At 40.9% G+C, this 22206-nt stretch overlaps 1 protein-coding gene across 5 annotated transcripts in view; it reads left to right on the top strand.

Moving 5' to 3' along the window:
* The window catches only part of STK39 (serine/threonine kinase 39), a 491161-nt gene that overhangs the window by 238029 nt on the left and 230926 nt on the right, over nucleotides 1-22206 (top strand). For all 5 annotated transcript variants that reach the window (XM_067026251.1, XM_067026250.1, XM_067026249.1 and 2 more), the window contains 3 exons: nucleotides 12610-12718; nucleotides 15263-15404; nucleotides 16622-16677. In XM_067026251.1, the coding sequence (XP_066882352.1) occupies nucleotides 12610-12718; nucleotides 15263-15404; nucleotides 16622-16677 (307 nt within the window). The remainder of the gene's footprint in view (nucleotides 1-12609; nucleotides 12719-15262; nucleotides 15405-16621; nucleotides 16678-22206) is intronic.

The following is a 22206-nucleotide window of genomic DNA, read 5'->3' as shown; positions in this document are numbered from 1 at the left end:
TGCTATTTCTAGGGATGGGGAGAATGGCTCTGGATCTTTAGGACACAAAACTCCCAGGTCCTTTGCAAACAAAAAGAAATGGAGTTTACAGTATAGGCTGCCTAAAGTTGTCAGGCTTTTGTAGCCCAGCTGTTGACCATGACCGTGGCTCCAAGTTGCTGTAAAATCCTTTTCCATTTCTAATCCTGCTGCTGCTTGCGCTTTTATTATCTCTGTGGGTTCACATTTTGGCAGTGTTTGGACATCCGGTATCCTAATAATCCTCTAATTCTGTGTGTGTGTGTGTATTGTATACAGGTCAGTGCTTTGCATCATTTCACAAACTGTGCCCTGTATTGACTGGAAACCATTGTCCTTATGAGAAACAATGGCCGCTGGAATCCTTGTCTTGTGGGAGTGTTATGTTATAGAAGTCACAGTTATCAACTGTTGGCTGGCTACAGGAACAGCTGCCTCCCCTGTTGAAACTCTCACCTCCCACCCCTCCTCTCTGTCCTGTCCCTACCCCCCTGCTCTGACTCCCATAGTAAGGTGGGATTTACCCATGGAGTTTGGATATGATGGCAGAGAGCAGTTTTGGACAACTAGCCCTGGACTCTGCTTCTTTATGTGATGGAGGCTGTCCAGTGTTGCCATGGTCGAAGAGTTTGTTCGAGGTTTGGCTGAAGAAGATTCGAGTGGTCGTGATTTCTTTTGCTTTTATTTATTTATTTATTTATTTTTTAATTGAAGTATCATGATTTCTGAAGCAAAGCAATCATTACAGTGTCATCTTCTCTGAGAACGAAGGGAGGAAAAGAAATGTTCAGTGAGATCACTGGTGCTAAATTGATAATTTAAATAAAATTTATGCTGTTGAAATAAGTACTGTAATATCCTCAGAGATACTAATTTATTTGGTAAATACTTGAGTTTCTCCATTGTGCTTAGGCCCATAAAGAGGATGAGCTTTGGGTATATACATGAGAGGACAAAGGTATACGCTTACTAAAAATTCAGTTCATTTTAACAATTAGATTAGAACACCCTAGAATAAATGTCTTCCTTGGCATCACATGAGTAGCATTTAGCCTACTCAATCTAAACTAATTATTTTTCTATGCATTCTTTTGAACTTTCATATGTGTTTTTGACTTTGGCTTGTACATTCCTAATCTCACTAGGTCTGATGATCTTGGTGGTTAATTTTCCAGGAGCCAAGGGGTTTTACTGGTCTGTTCTATATTCTTAACCATCCCAACCTAGATACTTTGATAATTTCTGAGAGTTGTTAATCCCATGTTTGTTGTTAACCCCATATTTTGTTAATCCCACAGTGTTAAAAATGACTAATTATAATTAGCTTAACACCCTCTGGGAGATATAGTTTTAGAGCAGAGTTTGTTCACTCCATAGTTATTAAAACCCTGCTACATGGTAGGCACTAGGCTAGATGGTGGGAAAACAAAGAGGGGTCTTTTTGGTTGTGGAGCCCAGGGACTGGCCAGTGAGTCTCTTCATCTTGGTATTGGGTTGGTGAGATGTTTGAGCTAGGAATATCTTTCTGCACATTTCCCCTCTATTTGTCTAGAGATGGGTTAGCAGATTGATAGATTCTCTAATGTGTACTCCATTGAGGAAGTTCTTGCCTTCCAGTAGGAACTTAAAGCTTGCTAAGTGTGTCTGACCCACCATCATGCAGACTAGTATATTCTTGTTGAAGATGGCCTTGAGGTTTCTTGAAAGACCTTGGTACTCTGGTTAGTGGTCAACCTCAAAGGTTAGGGATGCTACTAGAGGGCACACTTGGCTTCTGTTAAAATTTATTATGTGGGTGGAGAATTTATTACATGGATAGATGACTTTTCTGAAGTCATCTATCTTTTTCAGTCTCTATTACCAGGTGACAATGAATTCCATAAATATGACACAGTCCTTCCTTTTATTTATCCTAAATCCCACTTTTTTCAGCCTTCAGGGAACACTCTCCTTTAGTTCTACCCAGGGATTGTTGAACATTTTGGGTCATCATCTTACTTGACTTTATGATTTTTAGATTTTAGTCATATCCTTCTCAATTTTTTTTCTCTAGATTAGAATTCTCATATTTTTAGTCTGTCCTTGGTACTGAGTCACAGAAAACTCAGTACCATTTTCTCATTCTTTAATATACATCTTTAATATGCCATCAAATCTTAACAGTTTAATTCTTAGGGGCAGGAGTGCTTTAGGTGTAGGAAAAATCATGGCCCTGGGGTTGGACAAAGTGCTTATTTCTTAAAAAAAAGGGGGGGGGTAGAATGTCTAGTTAAGTGATTATATTATGCAATAATATGTAATGATCGTTAAAATATTTTAGTTTGTGATGAGTGACAAATGTGAGCAAAACCGTTTCAAAAAACAACTATGCACCAGTGATGAATGCTGAAATTTGTGGTAGAGGGAAGATTGCTTCCTGGGTCAGAGGGCCTCGTTCTCCACTTGGGTCCTGGACTTGGGATGAATCACTTTCACTTCTGGTCCACAGTCTCCTCATTTGTTCAATAAGGAAGTATACTCGAAGGCAAAAATTTATTTTCACCACCAAAAGTTCTATGATTCTGCGTATTTAAAAATTAATTCTTTTAATGAAATCCCTTTCTAAAATCATTTAAATAGAAACACTAATTACTGGCAAATTATGCTCTATAATTTGGGATAGTGTCAAGTCACTCCAGTGTTGTGGTGTAACGATAAAAATTCACCATAAATTCGTAGATTTGGGTACACAGAGTGCCATCTGTTTCTCCTATGTACATAATGAAAAAATTTCTCAGTCTTGAAATAGAAAAACTCTAGCATTTGCCCTTCTCTTCCTGTATCATCTTATAAAGATGTTTTGCTCTCACTGACAGTAGTTGTAAGTAAATCGTGCTTACATTGCTCAGAACGAAGCCCTGCTCTCATTTTGCTTTCTGCTATAGTGCTATTTTATTTATATATTTATTTTTAAATAAATTTCTTTCTTTCTCCCCCCGACCCCACCCGGTACCGGCTTCTGATTGCAGTGGCTTTTCTTGTTGTGGAGCACAGGCTCTAGGCACGTGGGCTTCAGGAGTTGTGGCACGTGGGCTCCAGTAGTTGTGGCACGTGGGCTCAGTAGTTGTAGCTCGCAGGCTCTAGAGTGCAGGATCAGTAGTTGTGGCTCGCAGGCTCTAGAGCGCAGGCTCAGTAGTTGTGGCACATGGGCTTAGTTGCTCCGTGACATGTGGGATCTTCCAGACCAGGGCCCGAACCTGTGTCGCCTGCATTGGCAGGAGGATTCTTAACCACTACGCCACTAGGGAAGTCCCTATTTTATTAATTATTTTGCTTTTCTCTTGATCTGCAGTTCCCTCTGTACTCCCCTTTCTCTCCCCCTGACCCTTTACCTTTTCCCCCTCACTCACTCCTTCCATACTTTCCTTCCATTTCTTTAGAGGAATGAATTAACTATGATTTGTAGGTTATTTTGGAGAATAAAGCTCTAGATTTTGACTTTGCCTAATGGTCATTTGAGAGAATAGTTATCTCCTATTATCTGACACAGGCTTCTCTCTTCCTTTTAAAATTAAATTATAGTATTTGGGGACCTCTAAGCAGTTCCTCTAGTCAGAAGGCTTTTTTTCCCTTTTAATTGAGATTTTTAAAAATGAAGAGAAAAATTTCTTCTGGTGTATTTTAACCTAATCTCTGTAATTGTGTTAATACTTTTGAAAATCTTGTTTATTATAGAAAAAAATTTATACCAGTTTGAGGACATCAGCTTAAAAAGCTGGAAGCTGTAATGTATGTGTTTTCTCTGTTGTGTCAGTGAGAGTACTTTCCATTCTTTTTGAACTAAAGAACTTTCTAACTAGTAAATTAATTATTCATATCGCAGCACATCCCATGTCATACGTGGTAACAAATTGCATTTGGCTATTTCTTGTAGAATCTTTTGTACCAAGGGTATAGCGTTAAAATATAAGCCTACTTCACTGTAGTACTATTTTGAGCATTTCATTCTCAAATATTACATTTTATACTGTCATTTGTCCCTTGCCACTTGGCTTTGTAATTATTTTCATATGATTTGGTGTTTGTGCTTACCCAAGTATAGTCCAGTTGAGGGCAGAATTAGAAATGAGAAACTTTTAGATAATTTGAGGATGTACCATTTTTAAGAAATTAGAGAATATCACATATGCAAAAGTAACTTATTTTTATAGCTCTAAAGTTACATTAGCTTAGGAATATGTATGATTTGGCTGGAGAAAAATAATTTTCTTTTTGGAATGTTAAATTTAAAAGTTATAGCAGATCCAGATAATAATTAAATATCCTAATTGAATTTACTTTTAAGTATTCTTATACATTTGTTAGAAATGGCTTGCTAAAATGTTTAACATCTCTTTTTTTTTCCAAATGTAAGCAGAAATTAACATTTCAAGGCCACTCAGGTTTCTGGACTTACATGTGCTTGGTAACAGAGAGACTCAGCACATACTCATTTTCAGAGTAGGAGAAAATGGGGAAAACATTCCCAGATTGAATACAACTTCAGTTACATCTTTTTTTTTTTTTTTTTTTTAATACTTCACTTTTGCCATCCTCATAAACTTCTGGAAAATGTTATTGCTTGGGTTGAGACAGATGGCTCTGTTCTTTCCTATGTTGTTGTCTTTCTTATTTTGGTTTGGTTATATTTCCACAATTAATTAAGCTGACTCTGAAAAAGAAGGACTCGGAAACAGGGAGAAGGCTGGAGAGTGTTCAGCGGGGTTCCTGCCTCTGTTCCCTGGCAGAACCCCAGACTGCAGATCATACCCAGGCATGGGACACGGGAGGCCGCAAAAAAGAAAGACATGTTTCACCTCGCATTCTCATCCTTTGGTGATGAAGCCAAAAATAGCAGCAGTGCTGAAAACTGGCCTGAAGGTTTCCAGCAGCATAAATTGGCTGACAAGAAAGATTCTTCGTGTTTCTGTTTTTAACGAAGTCTTCGACTTTACTTTTCCCAGTATACCCAGTCATGGACAGTTAAATGATCAAATAACAGTTGTTGATAACTGAGTCTGATTCACATTCCTGATGGCCAGCTTAAGAGCTTTCAGAACCCATAAGGCATCCTTGTTAACTGTTTGCTAAAGAACTTTTTCAGCTAACTCTGAAAGAAAATGAATGGTTCTTCCCTATTGAACTTTTCACATCACTCCTTTACTCTTTGCTTTCTTTCCTCTCCTTGGAAAGAGTTATTTTCTCTTGGTGAAAAATAACTATTGCGGCAACTTTTTCATTTCCAAGCAAAATTCTTCAGTTTTTTGGGGACCGGTTTTTGCAGAATGCCCATCATTCATAACCAAGCAGATAGGCCCTGGGATGGGCATTCTTTTCTGTCGGAAGTAGATGTTTACCCATTGTGATTTCTCTGCTGATTTCCAGGGATTTTCCAGACCTACCTCCAACTCCCCTGATACTTTACCTTTTACAACTGCTCTCTCTGGTTTTAAATACTTCTCCACAAACACTGATTAAGGCTATCACAAAATTTGTTTCCCTTTTCCTAATTTCTTACAAGTGTTTCCCTGTCTTCAAAACATCTAGACTTTCCCCATTTCTAATCCTGTCTTCAACTGGACTGTACTTGGATAGACAGATACCGAATCATATGAAAATAATTATAAAACTAACTGGTGAGGGACATTGGTTGATTTATTCATAAATAGTACAGGTCAGAATATTTGACTTAACTTTTCCTTGAGTAGGTTTTTTCCTATTGGTACTCTTATTTTATTTATTTATTTATTTATTTTTTTTGCGGTATGCGGGCCTCTCACTGCTGTGGCCTCTCCCGTTGCGGAGCACAGGCTCCGGACGCGCAGGCCTAGCGGCCATGGCTCACGGGCTTAGTTGCTCCGCGGCATGTGGGATCTTCCCGGACCAGGGCACGATCCCGTGTCCCCTGCATCGGCAGGCGGATTCTCAACCACTGCGCCACCAGGGAAGCCTGGTACTCTTATTTTAAAAGAGGCAGGAGTTTGCTGCATATGTGGCATTTAATTTTTTATAATTAAAAAAACCTCACAATTACATTTTTCATGATTGAAAATGAAAATCCAAAAAATACAGTGCTCTTAGGAGAGCTTTGTCAATCTTTTCCTTCCATTTATTGGCTGACATTTGAAATCATTGAAGTTTATGGGTTTTTTTTTTTTCTTTTTCTTAAAAAAATAATTCAGCTACTTACAGTATTGGGTTACACTTGAGTTTTGATGAGGTTACCCTTCATAATGATGCTGGTGTTATGGAAGTGCAAGCCTGATGACGACTTTCTGAAAAGTGTTTTCAATTAATGCAGTTACCCTCATATCATTTAAGGAATTCTTTAGATGATTGGAGGGTGTTGTATACATTTTAAAGATGTATTTGGTTATCTCTTGCATTTGGAAATATATTATTTATTTGATAGTATTATTTGATAGTATTTGTGGGTCATATATTTATTTTTCCTTTTTAGATTAAGTTGCAGTGTGGAAATGTGCTTGGGAGGTAGATGTTTCTCTCAGCATTTCATTGAAAGAATTAATGCATCTCAGTGCTTAGCTGGAAAGCAGTGCTTTTCAACCTTCGCTACACAGTAGAATCACCTGGGAGCTTTTGAAAAATTTCATTCCCAGGCTGTGTCATAAACCAATTTTACATCAGTGTCCCTGGGGCTGAGATCCAGGCATTGGTATTTTTTAAAGCTCCCGAAGCGATTCCACTGTGCAGCCAAGGTTGAGAACAAGTGCTTTAGAATAAAGTTAGAAGTAGCACCTCCTCAGATTTAACTGCACATGATGTTGGAACTTGGGTGGGTGTGACTTCTCAACCAAGGCTGAGTAGGATATTTTGCTACCAATATCAGATAAAGAAGAATTTATTTAAGATTTAGCTAAGGTATTAAAATATGCTAATTTGGTTAAGTATAGTTTAATATTTTGAATTCAGGATCCATTTAAATCTCGTTCCCTTTAGCGCTTTGTGAATCACATCGTCTTCAGGACAACAGAAACTAGACTTAAACTTCTTCCTAATTCTTATGTCTCCAAGCTCTTTTTTGTTTCTCTTTGTTCTGAAAGCTTTGCATAAGTATCTGTTTAGACTTCTTAATTTCAGAAGCATACTAGGCAGCATACTAGGATACATGAAGTATGATAAGGTGGTATAAATTAAACACAGGACTAGAGACTAAGGGGAAACACAGGTGAGGATGTTGTAGAGTTGGGAATGAAGCGAAAAACTCATGGCCCAACGACCTGGACACGTGTTACAGGACACTCCTTGAGCCAGCAGGGCACAGGGCATGTTCGTTATGTGACGTTTCTGTGGGGAAGGGTGAGTGCTGCTGCTAAGGGCTGTCTCTGTGCCTCTGAGACTTTAGTGGGAACGTGGGACACGTGGGATTAGTGATCAGCATGGGGATGTGCTCACACACAAAGAAGGAACTGAGACATCAAGGGACTGACTTTCAACCTTCCTGTCATGTGCTAGGCCTTTTGCAAAGAGTTGTATAGATCTCATTTTGCTTATTTCACAACAGTCCTGCGTAGATGGCCTTATTAAGCTTGTATTACAGAAAAGTATCCTGAGGCTCAAAGATGCTGGATGACCTGCACAGGTAATCAAGCTGTGGTCAGTGGCAAAGCCAAGCTTCCAAGCCAGCTGTGTCTTAGAGTGCAGCCCTTCCGAGGTGGCTCCTGCTGGCTCACATCCCTGTTAATCACGGTTCCTGCTTATTCTCAGTAATAGTAATCGGAGAAAAAAATTTGGGGGGGGTGGTGATGGTTAGACAAAGGCCATATAGCAATATTAGAAAATTGCTCATAAATATTTAAACACAGTTTCTTTTTTAAATTTAAAACTTTCCAGTTTGGGGGATTTTGGGGGGTAGTTTTTTTTCCTCCCAACGCATCACATTTTCAGGGTAGGACGCTCTATGTTTTTTTTGTGCAGCCAAACCTAGTTTGTCCCATATAAGAGGAATGTGTCATGTCCTGTTTCAGCAAATTCATCCGGGCTGGGCCAGCAGCAGTGTGTGGGTGTCCCTCTTTGATCTGCCTTCGGCCCACATCGTTCCCAGCAGAGATACTGCTGTGGCTGCCGCTTTGGTGTTAGCAGGTGGAAAGGGTTTTTACTCGCTGCCCCATTTTAGGTCTGTTTTCCCACTCTTGTGAAATTTCACTTGTACTGCGTTTCAGGTGAAGCTGCAAGAGCAGATCCAGGTCTTCAAGCCACAGGGAAGCTTAAATACCGTGCCGTAGCTTGGTTTGGCACTTGATGACATGTCTGAGTCTGATTTCACTAGACTTCCACGGGAGCCACTGTGTTACATTCCTTGACTGTAGTTTTGGCAAATGTGTTGCCTGGGTTTCAGAGTTCTGTGAGTTCTTCCAACTTTGACCTCATGTTTTTCTCTCACTTTGAATTTTTTACCCTTTCCCATAGTTGTGAAATGTAAACCACTTTAATGCCACGATCTCCCCGGTTTCCAGCTTTGCCTCCTACCCCTTTCACGAGGTCTCACTCAGCTAGGCCTCGCCACCGGGCCTGCTCTCCTACCCTTCCAACCCCGGGACCTGGCTTGCAGCCAGTCGTCTGTGCTCCTTCGTTTCACATCCCCTTCACCCGAGGGCCTGTCTGCCTGCCTTCTGCCACTTTGTCACTCAAAGTCTGGTTTCTGGACCCGAAGCATCAGCATCAGTTAGAAGGCTCTTAGACATGCAGAATCTCAAGCCCCACCCCAGACCTACTGGATCAGAATCTGCATTTTCACAAGGTCCACAGGTGATCTGTGTGCACATTCAGGTTTAAGAAGCGCTGCTCTAAGACACACATCTTCTGTGGATTGTGTCCTAATTAAGGGAATAGAGTGTTGGAACCCAGTCATTCTGTAGGAAGAATTGGATAAAAAGGATTCTTTTTTCATCCATTTATTCATCTTTGGGCAATACTTTCGTTACTTTTAGGGATGGAAGGGATGAGTATGTTTGGGCGTAAATGGCTTTGCCTACCCATGTGGGTAAAGTTAAGGCACTGGGAAAAGCTTGGATAATTTACTTGATAGGCTGTTACCAAGAAAGGATTCATACAGCAACCATCATCACTGTTGAAAGAAAATGGGGCGAGTAGTTCTGTGGAAAGACAGAACTGATTGATTGATTCAAGTAATAGTTATATTTCTCAGATTATAAAAAATATATAAAATTGTCTTGGCACGTCTGGGCTTTTTGCTAGAACAAAATACCATAGACTGCGTGGCTTATAAACAAAGAAACTTATTTCTCACAGTTCTGGAGTCTGGAAGTCTGAGGTCAGGGTGCCAGCCTGGCTGGGTGGGGGCCCTCTTCCAGGCTGCAGACTTCTCTCTGCTTCCTCATGTAGTGGAAGGGGTGAGCTGGCTCTCTGAGGTCTCTTTTATAAGGGCACTAATCTCATTCATGAAGGCTCCACCCTCGTGACCTAATCACCTCCCAAAGGCTCCACTTCCTAATACCATCAGCTTAGGAATTTTGTAGGGACACAAACATTCAGACCATAGCAAAATTATAAATACAGTTGACCCCTGAACAATGCAGGTTTGAACTGTGGAGGTCCCCTTATACTCGTTTTCTTCAGTAGTGAATACTATAATACTACATGACTATGGTTGGTTGAATCCGAGGACACGGAGGAATGAAACCTTGGATACCTAGGGAGGATTTTTGATGAACGACGGGTTGGCGCCCCCTACGTTGTTCAAGGGGAAACTGTATAAAGATTTTGAATCTCTCTAAAAGGCAACTAAACAAAAGGTTTATATATAAATTAATTTAAGGGTTGGATAGGCCAGTATAACACCTATTTCTTCCTTTTAAAAAGTGTATTTCTATCCCGTTTTTGGAAATATTACTTAATATGGGGGTTCAGTGGTAGCACAGGTCATATCCCAAGGCAGAGTGACCAGTGTTTTTCCCTAAGGCAAGTTTCATCGTGTCTTTACACGTTAGAGGCTCTACTGCGTGGAAAGGCTGTGTAGTAGAATAGGTGATGTAGGAGTGGGGGATATGGACCCCCTGGCCAAGCAGTGAAGAGGGCAGTGAGATTATGAGTGGTCAGACTGATGCAAGTCTCACCTCTCTTCTCAGGACCCACCTCTTCTTTGATCTGCCCTTACACTGCTTGTAGGGGTATATTAGTAGTGGCAGTATCTGTGTCTCTTCTTCTTCTTCTTCTTCTTTTTTTTTTTTTTTTTTAATGCCTCAGGACTTTTAAATATCCAGCTGGTACCTCTAAGGCCCTGAAATTTGAAGGAATAGAATTTGATAAGTTATATGCATAGGCTATCTAAAACAGTTTCTCCATAGGTTAATTAAAAGAGTTTCTCTCTCACACACACACACAGACACACACACAGACACACACACACACACAGACACACACACACATACAGAGTAGCTCACTGCCATCATCTCAGAGAATCTGATCCTCTGGGTAGGAAGTGATACTGGCCATCTAAATGCAAAGGTTTAAAAAAAAAAAAAAAAGTGTTTTTCCAGACTCTGACCTGACTTTGCTTCCATGCAAAAGAATTTCCTTTCATATGAGCACCGGTTGTTGATTGTATGCTTTAATGATTTAAAAGTTTGGTGTTAGAGAGCTAGAAAGGCATTCATTTACATGGGATATAAAATGAGGAGCGCACACACTCTGAAGAAACATTATTCTCATTTCTGTGAATAATGGGGGCATCTGTTTAAACTGGACCCTACATAGAGCTGCAGGCCTTCAAAGTGGGCCATCCCCACAATGAGCAGATGCTAGCCACTTGAAATAGGAATGCTGGTCAGTGTTCCATTTCTCCTTCAGAAGCGTCTTACAGTATCAAAACCTAACACCAGAAACAGATGGAAACTGGACCTCAGGTTTCAGATCTTCAAAGGACAGGAGGTGCTGAATTGAAAAGTGTTAGATTTAGAAAACCTGTGACCAGTTAAGTGGATGAGGAAAATGATGAAGGGGAAGTGTTGTCATATAATGAAAAGAAAATAGAAAAATTAGTGATTCTCTTACAAGTTTATCCATGATAAAAAGCACCTAAATAAATGCATGTATTAAGATGTGTATATGTGTTATATGTCATGGTGTTTAGGCCAAGTTAATTGACATGTAGGGTCATCTTAGTAATTTGAGGATTAAAGTAGTACTGGATATATAAAGATAGCAGCTCAAATTGGAATATTCTGGTTGGCAACTTTAAGTTAACTCAAAGTAGACACTCATTATTGAAAATATTTACAGGATGCACAGATACACTTTTATTTCATCATAAATACATAATAACATAAGTGAGGTTTCTGTGATGACTTAAGTTAGTTATTCTTGTGGCTTTTGGTCAGCACCTTGAAAGCGAGTTACACTGGTCTGGTACCTTTGATTGAGGGTTAGCATTCGACTGACATTTTATAGGAGTCATCTGGTGGTAACTTAAAACAGCAAACCAAAACCAACATGAACTTGAGTATTGCAGAAAACTCTGGCTTACCGAAGTTGCCCATTTGTTCAGTTTCAAAGCTTTGTTGTTTTGTCTTTTGATAAAACTTTCTTCTAAACTGTGACCCACAAAGCATTATTTTCCTGCATTGTTCCTGTGGATTCAACTATGACAGTTCATCTACTGCAGGACTTCTCAGAGCCTTTGACAGTGCTAACATACCCTGTGACAGTGACGCCTGTAAACTGAGATGTAGTATCTGATGCTGCCCAAGCTTATTTTGTTTTACCAGCTGCCCCTCCCACCTCCACCTTGCTGTTTTCCTTGATGGAATATCTACCATGGAAGATAGTTTGGGAAATGATACTCTAGCATTTTTATAGGTAGTTTTATAGGTAGTTTTTCATGTACCATCACAGCAGTCCTGAGAAACAAGCAGTTTTTTTTTTGTTGTTGTTGTTGTGTTTTTTTTTTTTTTTTTTTTTTTTTTTCGGAACGCGGGCCTCTCACTGTTGTGGCCTCTCCCGTTGCGGAGCACAGGCTCCGGACACGCAGGCTCAGCGGCCATGGCTCACGGGCCCAGCCGCTCTGCGGCATGTGGGATCTTCCCGGACCGGGGCACGAACCCGTGTCCCTTGCATCGGCAGGCGGACTCACAACCACTGCGCCACTAGGGAAGCCCAACAAGCAGTTTTGTTGCCCCTTTTTGGATGAGTGAGGAGCACCAGGGTTCAGGTTGGCACCAGGACCCAGGTCTCCTAATAGCTCACCAGTCTTTTATCTCTCTGTCAAGGCTTTGGGTTCAGGTAGGAGGCACTTATCACATATGGAGGCTGGGGGGATTATGGGGCTGTGTGTTGATCTGAAGTTCCTCTGTCCTGTGGCTGGTCCTCAGGGCTCTGGGGTCTCCTGTAGAGGCCTTCCTAATTCTAGCAAGTTGATAATGAGTGTGAGAGAGTTAGTTCTCGTGTGGTGTCTGTGAAGTAATGGTTTAGGCAGCCCCTCACCCAGGTGTGCTTTAAGTAGGAAAGTTACCCAGATATTCAACTACGGTTCACTTGTGTCTTGCTTCCCGATTTTTGCCCCATGGTACATGTCATGTTTTGCTCTTTTTATAGAAAGAAATTCAAGCCATGAGTCAGTGCAGCCATCCCAACGTAGTGACCTATTACACCTCTTTTGTGGTAAAAGATGAACTCTGGCTGGTCATGAAATTACTAAGTGGAGGTAAGTGGATTTTGTCATTTTTGTTTGCTTGTTTTCTTTTTTTCCTTTTGTGCGAGTCAGCATATGGAATAAGACTTTAGATTTGATACCCTTATTCCCGTATTTAAAAGTTTTCTTGGTTTATTATTTGCCTAGAGAGTAAAGTCCGGATTTCTTCACATTGATATTCAAAGCCTTTCATAATTCAGCTTAACTTCTAGAATATCTGTGTCCTCTTTTACCCCGGCCTTCTAGGTGTTGGTGAGACCCGCCCCCAATGCCTTCTGCCCTCCTCAGCCCTAGACGTCTGTCTGTCCTTCTGCATGTGCTGAAGTCCTGAAAGGCCCCATCCTCTCTGTAGCCACCCCTTACTCTCTTCAGAAAAGTTAACCAATCCTTCCGCTTTAAAGCCTTCATTCTTAACGTTATTCAAGTCTTTAACACGTTGTAACATAATGAGTTATTTCAGTGCAGTTTACTAAAGATCCGTGGTGGAAATATTCTGCGGCTGTGCTATCCAGTTTCTACTAGTGGCTCTTAAACATTTGACATGTGGCTAGTGTTACCCAGGGACTGAATTTCTATTCAATTTTAATTAGCTTACATTTAAATAACCTCAGGTGGCCAGTGGCCTATGGTATTGGACAGTGTAGTTTTTTTTTTTTTTTTTTGCGGTACGTGGGCCTCTCACTGTTGTGGCCTCTCCCATTGCGGGGCACAGGCTCCGGACGCGCAGGCTCAGCGGCCATGGCTCAGGAGCCCAGCCGCTCCGCGGCATGTGGGATCTTCCCGGACCGGGGCACGAACCCGCGACCCCTGCATCGGCAGGCGGATTCTCAACCACTGCGCCACCAGGGAAGCCCCTGGACAGTGTAGTTTTAGATTGTGGATTTCATGAAGAAAACATGTGGGAAGGTGAAGGAACTTTGCCTCTCTGGCCTCAGATCACTGAAGTTAAAAAACCCATGGACAATTAAATTTATAAGACACTTTCCCATTCCTGTATTTTATCTCTTTAAATCTTTAAACGTCACTCTTTGATAGGGGAGGATAATGATAACAGTTAATTTTCTTGAACACTTCCTCCGTGGCCGGATCCTGTGCCAGGCGATTTACTGACTTTATTTCATTGTAATCTGGACAACACCATTGCATGGCAGGTGCCATGATCCCTGTGTTTCAGAAAGGACACCAGAGCTCAAGAGAGTTAGGCTGCTTGCCCAAGGCCACACACATCGTGCCTGTTAGTGCTGGGATCTGTACACGTAAAAGCTACCCTGCGCTGCAGGTATCATCACCTTCATTTTACAGACCCGAAAACTGGAGCTGAGAACGCCCGAGGGATTCCTTCCTAATACCCAGCATCCCCGTACCTCTCATGTGTTCTCTTTGCAGGGCGTCCCTCCCTGTATATCCATCTTACTGAGACGTGAAGTATGGTTAGGAGTAGAGGAGAACATTTGGTGGTATCTGGGCGAAGCCAGAACTGACGGTGCAGAGTTTATTTGGTGGAGCCCATTTTTATCTGCAGACCCAGTTCAGCTAAGGCTGAATCAAGGCAGCATCACAATTAAAAAAAATTTTTTTTTTAGAGAAACTGTCTTGGATCCAGCAGAGGCCCTGCAATGAGATGACAAAGGCATTGTAATTGCCTTGGGTCTGCTTGTGTAGGTCTTGGTAGGTAAATGTAAATGAACATTGCCTAGAGTCACAGAAAGGAATCTTCTGGTTATAAGCAGGGGTCTAAAGGCAACAGACATTTTTTCTCTCCACCTACCTGAGGTTAAGGAAAAACTGTGCTTCTTTCTCTCAGCAGTTCCATGCTGTCTTTTCTCTAGGCCTCTTGTTCCTTTCTTTTTCAGTTTAGACATCCCGAACCCTCTTTTAATCTGTAACCAGTTGCATGTCTACGGAAAAGGGACTAATTGTGAAGTGGCCGTGAACAGTCTTCTGCTTCCTGACCCAGAATCCCTCTCATTAAGTTCAGCTGGATGTGTGCTTGCAAACTTGGATTTAGTGTTTTTCTGGTCATGGGCTACCATGCAATTGTTTGTATGCCTTGGGAATATTTGTGTTAAATAAACAAATGAAAACTATATTTTGTTGTTCTCGTTTAGTTTTTTATTTTTTTTTAAGGATTTTTTAAAAAAATATTTATTTATTTAATTTATTTGCGGCTTAGCTGCGGCACACGGGATCTTTGTTGAGGCATGCGGGGTCTTTGTTGTGGCTTCTCTCTAGTTGTGGCGTGTGGGCTTTCTCTTCTCCAGTTGTGGTGTGCAGGCTCCAGGGCGTGTGGGCTCTGTAGTTTGCGGCATGCGGGCTCTCTTGTTGAGGCACGCGGGCTCAGTAGTTGTGGCTCTCAGGCTTCGTTGCCCTGCGGCATGTGGGATCTCAGTTCCCTGACCAGGGATTGAACCTGCGTCCCCTGTATTGTAAGGCAGATTCTTTACCACTGGACCACCAGGGAAGTCCTTCGTTTCGTTTTTTAAATAGGGAGGACTATTCTGGAAAGGTAATGAAGGTGCTTATACAGTGGTTCAATTCTTCTGTCTGTCCACTTAGGTTCAATGTTGGATATCATAAAATACATCATTAACCGAGGAGAACACAAGAACGGAGTTCTGGAAGAGGCAATAATAGCAACAATTCTTAAAGAGGTTTTGGAAGGCTTAGACTATCTACACAGAAATGGCCAGATTCACAGGTATGACCCCTGCAGAGATGTTTAAATTCAGCTGTTCATATCTTTAGTCCTAGTTAGTAAAGAATACTAAGGAAACACACCTCACGGGTAGGTATTGACATATCTCTAATTTAGGTAGTAGTTTAAATAGATGGGGAAAAAAGTACTTAAGAAAGAAACAAGAGAACAAGTTTTGATGAATTATACTGGTATATTGGTTTATCTGCTTTCACTGAAATAAGAGTAGACTGCAGAAAGTGCTGTAGGGACTCGAAAATAATCAGTTTGCATTTTATACTCATTTGAACTGGATAGCATCTCTAACTTTCTAATACAGATGCAAGTGTTTAAACATTTAATATGTTAATTATTTTTGACATGGTGGTGGAAGAGAAGGAGGGGAGGCACTAATTTCATCTCTTTTGTGGCATAAAATGCTAATTTTATGCTAATTTAGCTATTTCTTTAAATAGCTAAATAGCATCGCATATGAGTGCCTGATGCTTCAAATGGGTTAGTGCTCCTTGGGCTCTTAGGAATTGTTGCAAGTAAATAACCACTTACCAGTAATATGAATATTGCAATTCCCTTGCCCTGAGCTATAAGTGAGCTGTATGTTTAATGGTATCTACTATGTCTTTCAATAATTAGAAAAAATATTACTTTAGAAGGCAAACTTATAAATTGTAAATTGTCATTTTTCTTAAGTGTTAAGACTACTCAGCACAACTTCTATATAGTGAAGAAATACGTTACAGAGTATTGTAATTAGTATTTACCATCAGTATCTTGCCAGAGGAGTGACTGATCAAATCCATTGTTTTAGAGGCTGAGGGGATTGATTGGAAATTGCATCACAGACACATTTAAGTGGAAGTAGAATAGCTTTACATAGACTGGGTTTTAATTCTTGATAAAATGATATTATTGTGTGTATATGGCAATCTGTAACTCTGTAACATGAAATAATCTACTCATTATTGTTTTAATTAAATCTGGATAATGATATCACATAAACTATTTGTTACTAAAATCCTAATCACCCCCCAGGAGCAAACTATAAAATCACAATGTACCTTTGTAACTTTAAAAAATCTGTGATGTAATTTTAATATTTAAAAAATAATAATTTTGTCAAACATCTCCATTGTATGATATGTATTAAAATCTCCCTGAGTGAATATAATGTCTGTACTCCACAATTAAATTCTCCTTTTTTTTTTTTTTCCTTCTAATAGGGATTTGAAAGCTGGTAATATTCTTCTGGGTGAGGATGGCTCAGTACAAATAGCAGGTAAAGCTGACAAAGATAAAACATTCTTTACCTGTTTACAGAAGTGTTAGGGCTTCAAAGAATGTAGACTTTTTCCTAAGAAATGAACAAATTGCATGTAATCTGTGTTTTTAAATTGAAGTATAGTTGATGTACAATATTATGTAAGTTACAGGTGTACAGTGTAGTGATTCACAATTTTTAAAGGTTATACTCCATTTATAGTTATTATAAAATATTGGATATATTCCCTATGTTGTACAGTGTATCCTTGTAGCTTATTTTATACATAGTAGTTTGTACCCCTTATACAGTCCCTCCCCCTTTCCTTCTTCCCATTGGTGACCGCGAGTTTGGTCTCTATATCTGTGAGTCTGCTTCTTTTTAGTTATATTCACTAGTTTGTTGCATTTTTTAGATTCCACATATAAGTGGTATCATACAGTATTTGTCTGTCTCTGTCTGACTTATTTCACTTAGCACATACTACCCTCCAAGCCCATCCATGTTGTTGCAAATGGCAAAATTTCATTCTTTTTAATGGCTGAGTAGTATTCCATTGTATGTACCACTGTATCTGGCCTGCCCTGTCATAGAATGTTTCGGTCTGAGGTATAACATGTTTTCCTGCTATTTTAGAATGTGGCCTTTTAATAAAGAACAATTTTACTTTAAATTTTTTAATATTTTCTACCTTCCAGATTGAATAATGGTGATATTTATATAACTGTAAGAAGCACTTATGAGAGTTTTTGGATGAGTTTAAAAGTTTAAAACCATTGTACACATTAATTTTAAACCTTTTTTTCCTCAGGAGGTAGCTGAAAGAATTGTGAACTCTTAAAATCTAGGGCTTATTTTGCTCTTAAATCTGACCCTTCATGGCGATTCTTGGCAGTTGATAGGCATGGCAAGGCAGTAAAGGTCAAATGAGTGAGAACATCAGGGAGGAGCCTTCTATGTGCAGAACCTCTCGTTTTGTTAATGCTCCTAGAATAGCCTGAAAGGCCTGGTTTAAAATGTAGCCATATTCATATCAACTCTTGTTTTACACCCCGTCTGGGAAGGTCTGTCTCAGCATCCTCTCAGCCATCATTGGTTTGGGCATTTTTGGCTGGACAGTCCTTCTCTGTACTGGACTGTCCCTGTCATCGCAGGGTGTTCAGCCTTCTGGCTTCTGGGCATGAAATATCACCAGCAGCACGTCCTACCAACATGCTTGGTGTGAACATCATCCATCTAACTTGTGTTGTTGAAGAAATGTTGAAGATGTTGAATCAGCCTAATCTGCTTCTATTTGAGTTGGACTGGAAGAGCCCTACCTTCTAGCATAGGTTTAGGGTCTTTATATGTCTAGTTATCAGAACAAAGTTGATGGCAGTTCTTGGTCCCACTCTTGTTTCTAGACAAATCTGAGGATCTGGGGTTATTATTAGAAATGTGAGAGTTCAGCAGAAGACAAACACACCCTCAACACAAAGGATAAGCCTTGAGTCATTTCTTGTTTCATTGTTTGCCCCTCTCTCGGTACCAGAGGACCAGTCAGGTGATGATGCCCTGGCCTGTATGGCGGGCATGATGCTGACCTTAGGCTCTGTATTTAGTTAGGTACCCTTACGGGGACCCTTACTGAGTTATTTTTTTAAAGAAGAGACAAGATGTCTTGAAAATACAAAAGGGAAACTGAGAATTTGTTTCAGATCAAATGTTGCTTCCCTAGGGAACTAATAATGGAAGTGTTATCTTGTATTAGTCCTCCCCTTTGAAAAGATAAACTTAGTCCAGTTCAAGACCGCTGGGGAGGCACTCATTGTGTCAGTTAAGCACAAAGTCTTTGGAATCAAACAGGCCCAATTTACTACCCACTGTGCAACATGGGGCAAGTTATTGCATCTCTAAGCCTCAGTTTCCCCACCTGTGAGATGGTGATCATAATGCCTATCATTCAGGAAGATGTGGATTTCCTGTGCAGCTATTGAATCATAGGATTCAGGCCTCTGTAAGTGCAATGTGTTTTTGGGAGTTACAGAGTGTTCTAGGTAGAGAGGAGATGCCAGTTTGCAGTCGGGAGGTATTTCTATACAGGCATTTTAATTAAATTGTCTAAAAAGATCCTAGAAGAAAGGACCTAATCTTTAAAACTCCAGTGAAAGGCTTCCCTGGTGGTGCAGTGGTTAAGAATCCGCCAGCCAATGCAGGGGACATGGGTTTGAGCCCTGGCCCGGGAAGATCCCAAATGCTGCGGAGCAACTAAGCCTGTGTGCCACAACTACTGAGCCTGTGCTCTAGAGCCCGCAAGCCACAACTACTGAGCCCCTGTGCCACAACTGCTGAAGCCCACGTGCCTAGAATCTGTGCTTCGCAACAGTAGAAGCCACCGCAATGAGAAGCCCACATACTGCACCAAAGAGTAGCCCCTGCTCGCCACAATTAGAGAAAGCCGCGCACAGCAACGAAGAGCCAAAGCAGCCAAAAATAAATAAATTTATTTAAAAAAAAACATACTCTAGTGAATTGGTAATGAATTTTTTAAATTAAAAAAAAAGATATATATATATATTTATTTATTTATTTAGGCTGCGCCGGGTCTTAGTTGCAGCATGTGGGATCTTTAGCTGTGGCATGTGGACTTCTTAGTTGCGGCATGAGTACGGGATCTAGTTTCCCAACCAGGGATGGAACCCGGACTCCCTGCATTGGGAGTGCAGAGTCTTACCCACTGGACCACCAGGGAAGTCCCTGAATTTTTAATTTTAAAGAAATATACACATTTATACCTAATTTTGTACTCATGATTTTGTATTCTCTGTTTTACAGAGGATTTTCCAAATTGTATAAGCTTTATGTCCCATGAAGCCTGGATCCACCCTTGCTTACTGTTGTTGCATTAAGTAAATGAATGTGAGAAGTGCTTAGTGTGACCCCCAAAATGGCAATAGACAGGAAAAGACAGTCTAAGCTTATTTATCGTGATAGCGAGAGACTGGGGACAGCAGAGGTGTCCCAGTTAAATATGGTCTATGGTGAATCTTCACTACGGAAGAACTATCAATGGAGAATGAAAAGTACTCTGTACACTGACATGAAAAAGAATCACCAGGCTACATGGTTAAGTGAACACAACAAGGTGAAATACAGTGTATATAATATGCCACCTTTTGTGAAAGAAATGGGGAGAAATAAGAATATCTCTATATATTTATATAAAGAAACATTAGAAGGATAATGGCAGTGGGAGCAGGGGTAGACTGCTTAGTATAGGTCTTTATTTATTTTTTTTTAATTTATTTTTTATTTTTTGCAGTACGTGGGCTGCTGTGGCCTCTCCCGTTGCGGAGCACAGGCTCCGGACGTGCAGGCTCAGCGGCCATGGCTCACGGGCCCAGCCGCTCCGCGGCATGTGGGATCTTCCCGGACCGGGGCACGAACCTGTGTCCCCTGCATTGGCAGGTGGACTCTCAACCACTGCGCCACCAGGGAAGCCCTAGACCTTTTATAACATTTTGAATTTTGAACCATGTGGAAGTATGACCTACAAATGAAAACAAATGAAACAAATGAAATGACTCAACAAACTTAACGAACTCGCAATAAGTCAGAGCCGTTTTTAAACCTTTTATTATGGAAATTATCAAACGTAGCCCAAAGTAGAGAAGAGTAGGAAGAATTCTCTGGTACCCATCACCTGGCTTTGGTCCTCATCAGTCTTTGGCCAATTCTTCATTCATCTCTCTTTCCCCTCCCTGCTTTGGAGGCTCTTATCATTATTGATGCTGACTTTTGTTCTTGAGTCATCTAAGTTAGTGCCTTAGGTATGCATATCTTGTCCTTCCTCTAGAGAGTGGCCTTCATCCCACAGGCTAGGGGCATTATGAAGAAAAGACTTCAAGTAAACAACTGAGAGCTTCAAACTGTCCAGCATCACATAGTCTAGCTGTTAAGAAGATAATCTCTGAGATCAACTGGCTTGGTTGAAATTCCCAGGTTACCACTCAAGCTCTGGGACCTTGGTCAGGTGGCTCAACGTCTTAAAGACTCAGTTTCCTTAAAGGGAGATACAGGTATAACCCACTTCATCTTTTTTTGTGAAATCAAATGAGGCTGTTCGTATCTAGCAGGCTTATAACAGTGGCTGGCACATTATAGACCCACAGAAAACAGCAGCAGCTGCTACTGCTAATTCTATTACTGATACTGTTTCTACTGTTAAGTACTGCTACTACCTGTTACTCCATCTGACAGGATTGCACGGACCCCCTCTCGCTCTGCCTGGAGGTCATATGTACCTCAAATTTGTCTTGCAGGAGGTTCAGCTCTGAGGGGCTTTATGAGTTATAGAAAGGGGATGCTTATTAATTGTGGAACTTGGAAGCTAACTTGTCATTAGTCTTGCTCTAAGCTGATAAAAAAGTACAGCTCATTTTCTCTGTTTTGTGATGAAATGATCATTTCTCACTAAAAGGGTCAAAACAGCAGTGAACTGCCTTTGAAATGCAGAGGCAGGTCAGCCCCTGGCTTATTCTACCACCAGCTACTCTCCCAGTCACTCCGTCCCAGTATTCTTGCCAGATTACCGACCCGAGCTCCTTCTCTGGGCCTTCAGGAGCACATTGTCCTTTTCTCTTTTCTCAGTTGGGATCCCCCGAGGTAAGATTTCCCGACTTTTTCTCTCCCTCTCAGGTCTGTGGGTTTTTTTCCTCACCCTGGATGGTGGTGTGGAGTGTAACCAGCTGGTGGGTGCGATGTTCGGCTCCTGGGTTCAGAAGGGCCCGTGCAGGAAGCCACTGCTTGGGTTGTCATGAGGATTAAATGAGTCAGTGTCTGTGGTGCTTAGGACAGTGCCTGGCACATGGCGAGCACTTTGTAGACAGCCATTCCGGACTTTCCTTGGTGTCCTTTTTGTGTGTGCGACTTCATGTGTAATGACGTTACCCGGAAGCCTCATTTCCCGCTGAGTAATGGTCGGCTCTCAGGCATGTAAGTGTGCACTTTCTGTTGATACATCTCTGGAGCCATTATAGCTTTTCTAGAATTCACAGTGAATATTCTCCGTGTCCTCTAACCTGAGCATAACATTGAATTTATACAGTATTTAAATTTTGTGTGTGTGGTTTTAACTCTAAAATAAGATTATTGCATTTAAAAAAAAAACAAAAGAATTTGTAATGATTTCTTGCAAGAGCTGGATGCTGCCGCTCTCCCCATGTTACAGGAGTTGGACTTTCTTAGTCAGGCGGTGGGTCACTGCCTCAAAAGCTCAGACCAGGAGTCCTCAGGTCTTTTGCTGGCATCTTGGGTGGGTGAAGTAGGGGAGGAGGGTGGGAGAGTTGAAAGCAGAGACTCACAGCAACAGCAGAGCTACACCGTCTCTTTGTTGCTGTTATATTTGGACAAATAATCCACTGCTTTTACTCAGATTATTTGTACTCTCTTCCCTTCACATCTTTATGCTCTCTAGGCTCTGTTTTTTGAAATACGAGTTAAACTGGGGAGAACTTTGCACTTATTTCTTTGAATGTAATGTTTGTTTACCTTGAGAGTATTAATACG

The sequence above is a fragment of the Kogia breviceps genome, chromosome 2 (genome assembly GCF_026419965.1).
Source record: "Kogia breviceps isolate mKogBre1 chromosome 2, mKogBre1 haplotype 1, whole genome shotgun sequence".
Lineage (NCBI taxonomy): Eukaryota > Metazoa > Chordata > Mammalia > Artiodactyla > Physeteridae > Kogia > Kogia breviceps.
The sequence above is the reverse complement of the archived record's forward strand: the minus strand, read 5'-3'. Positions and strand labels throughout refer to the sequence as shown.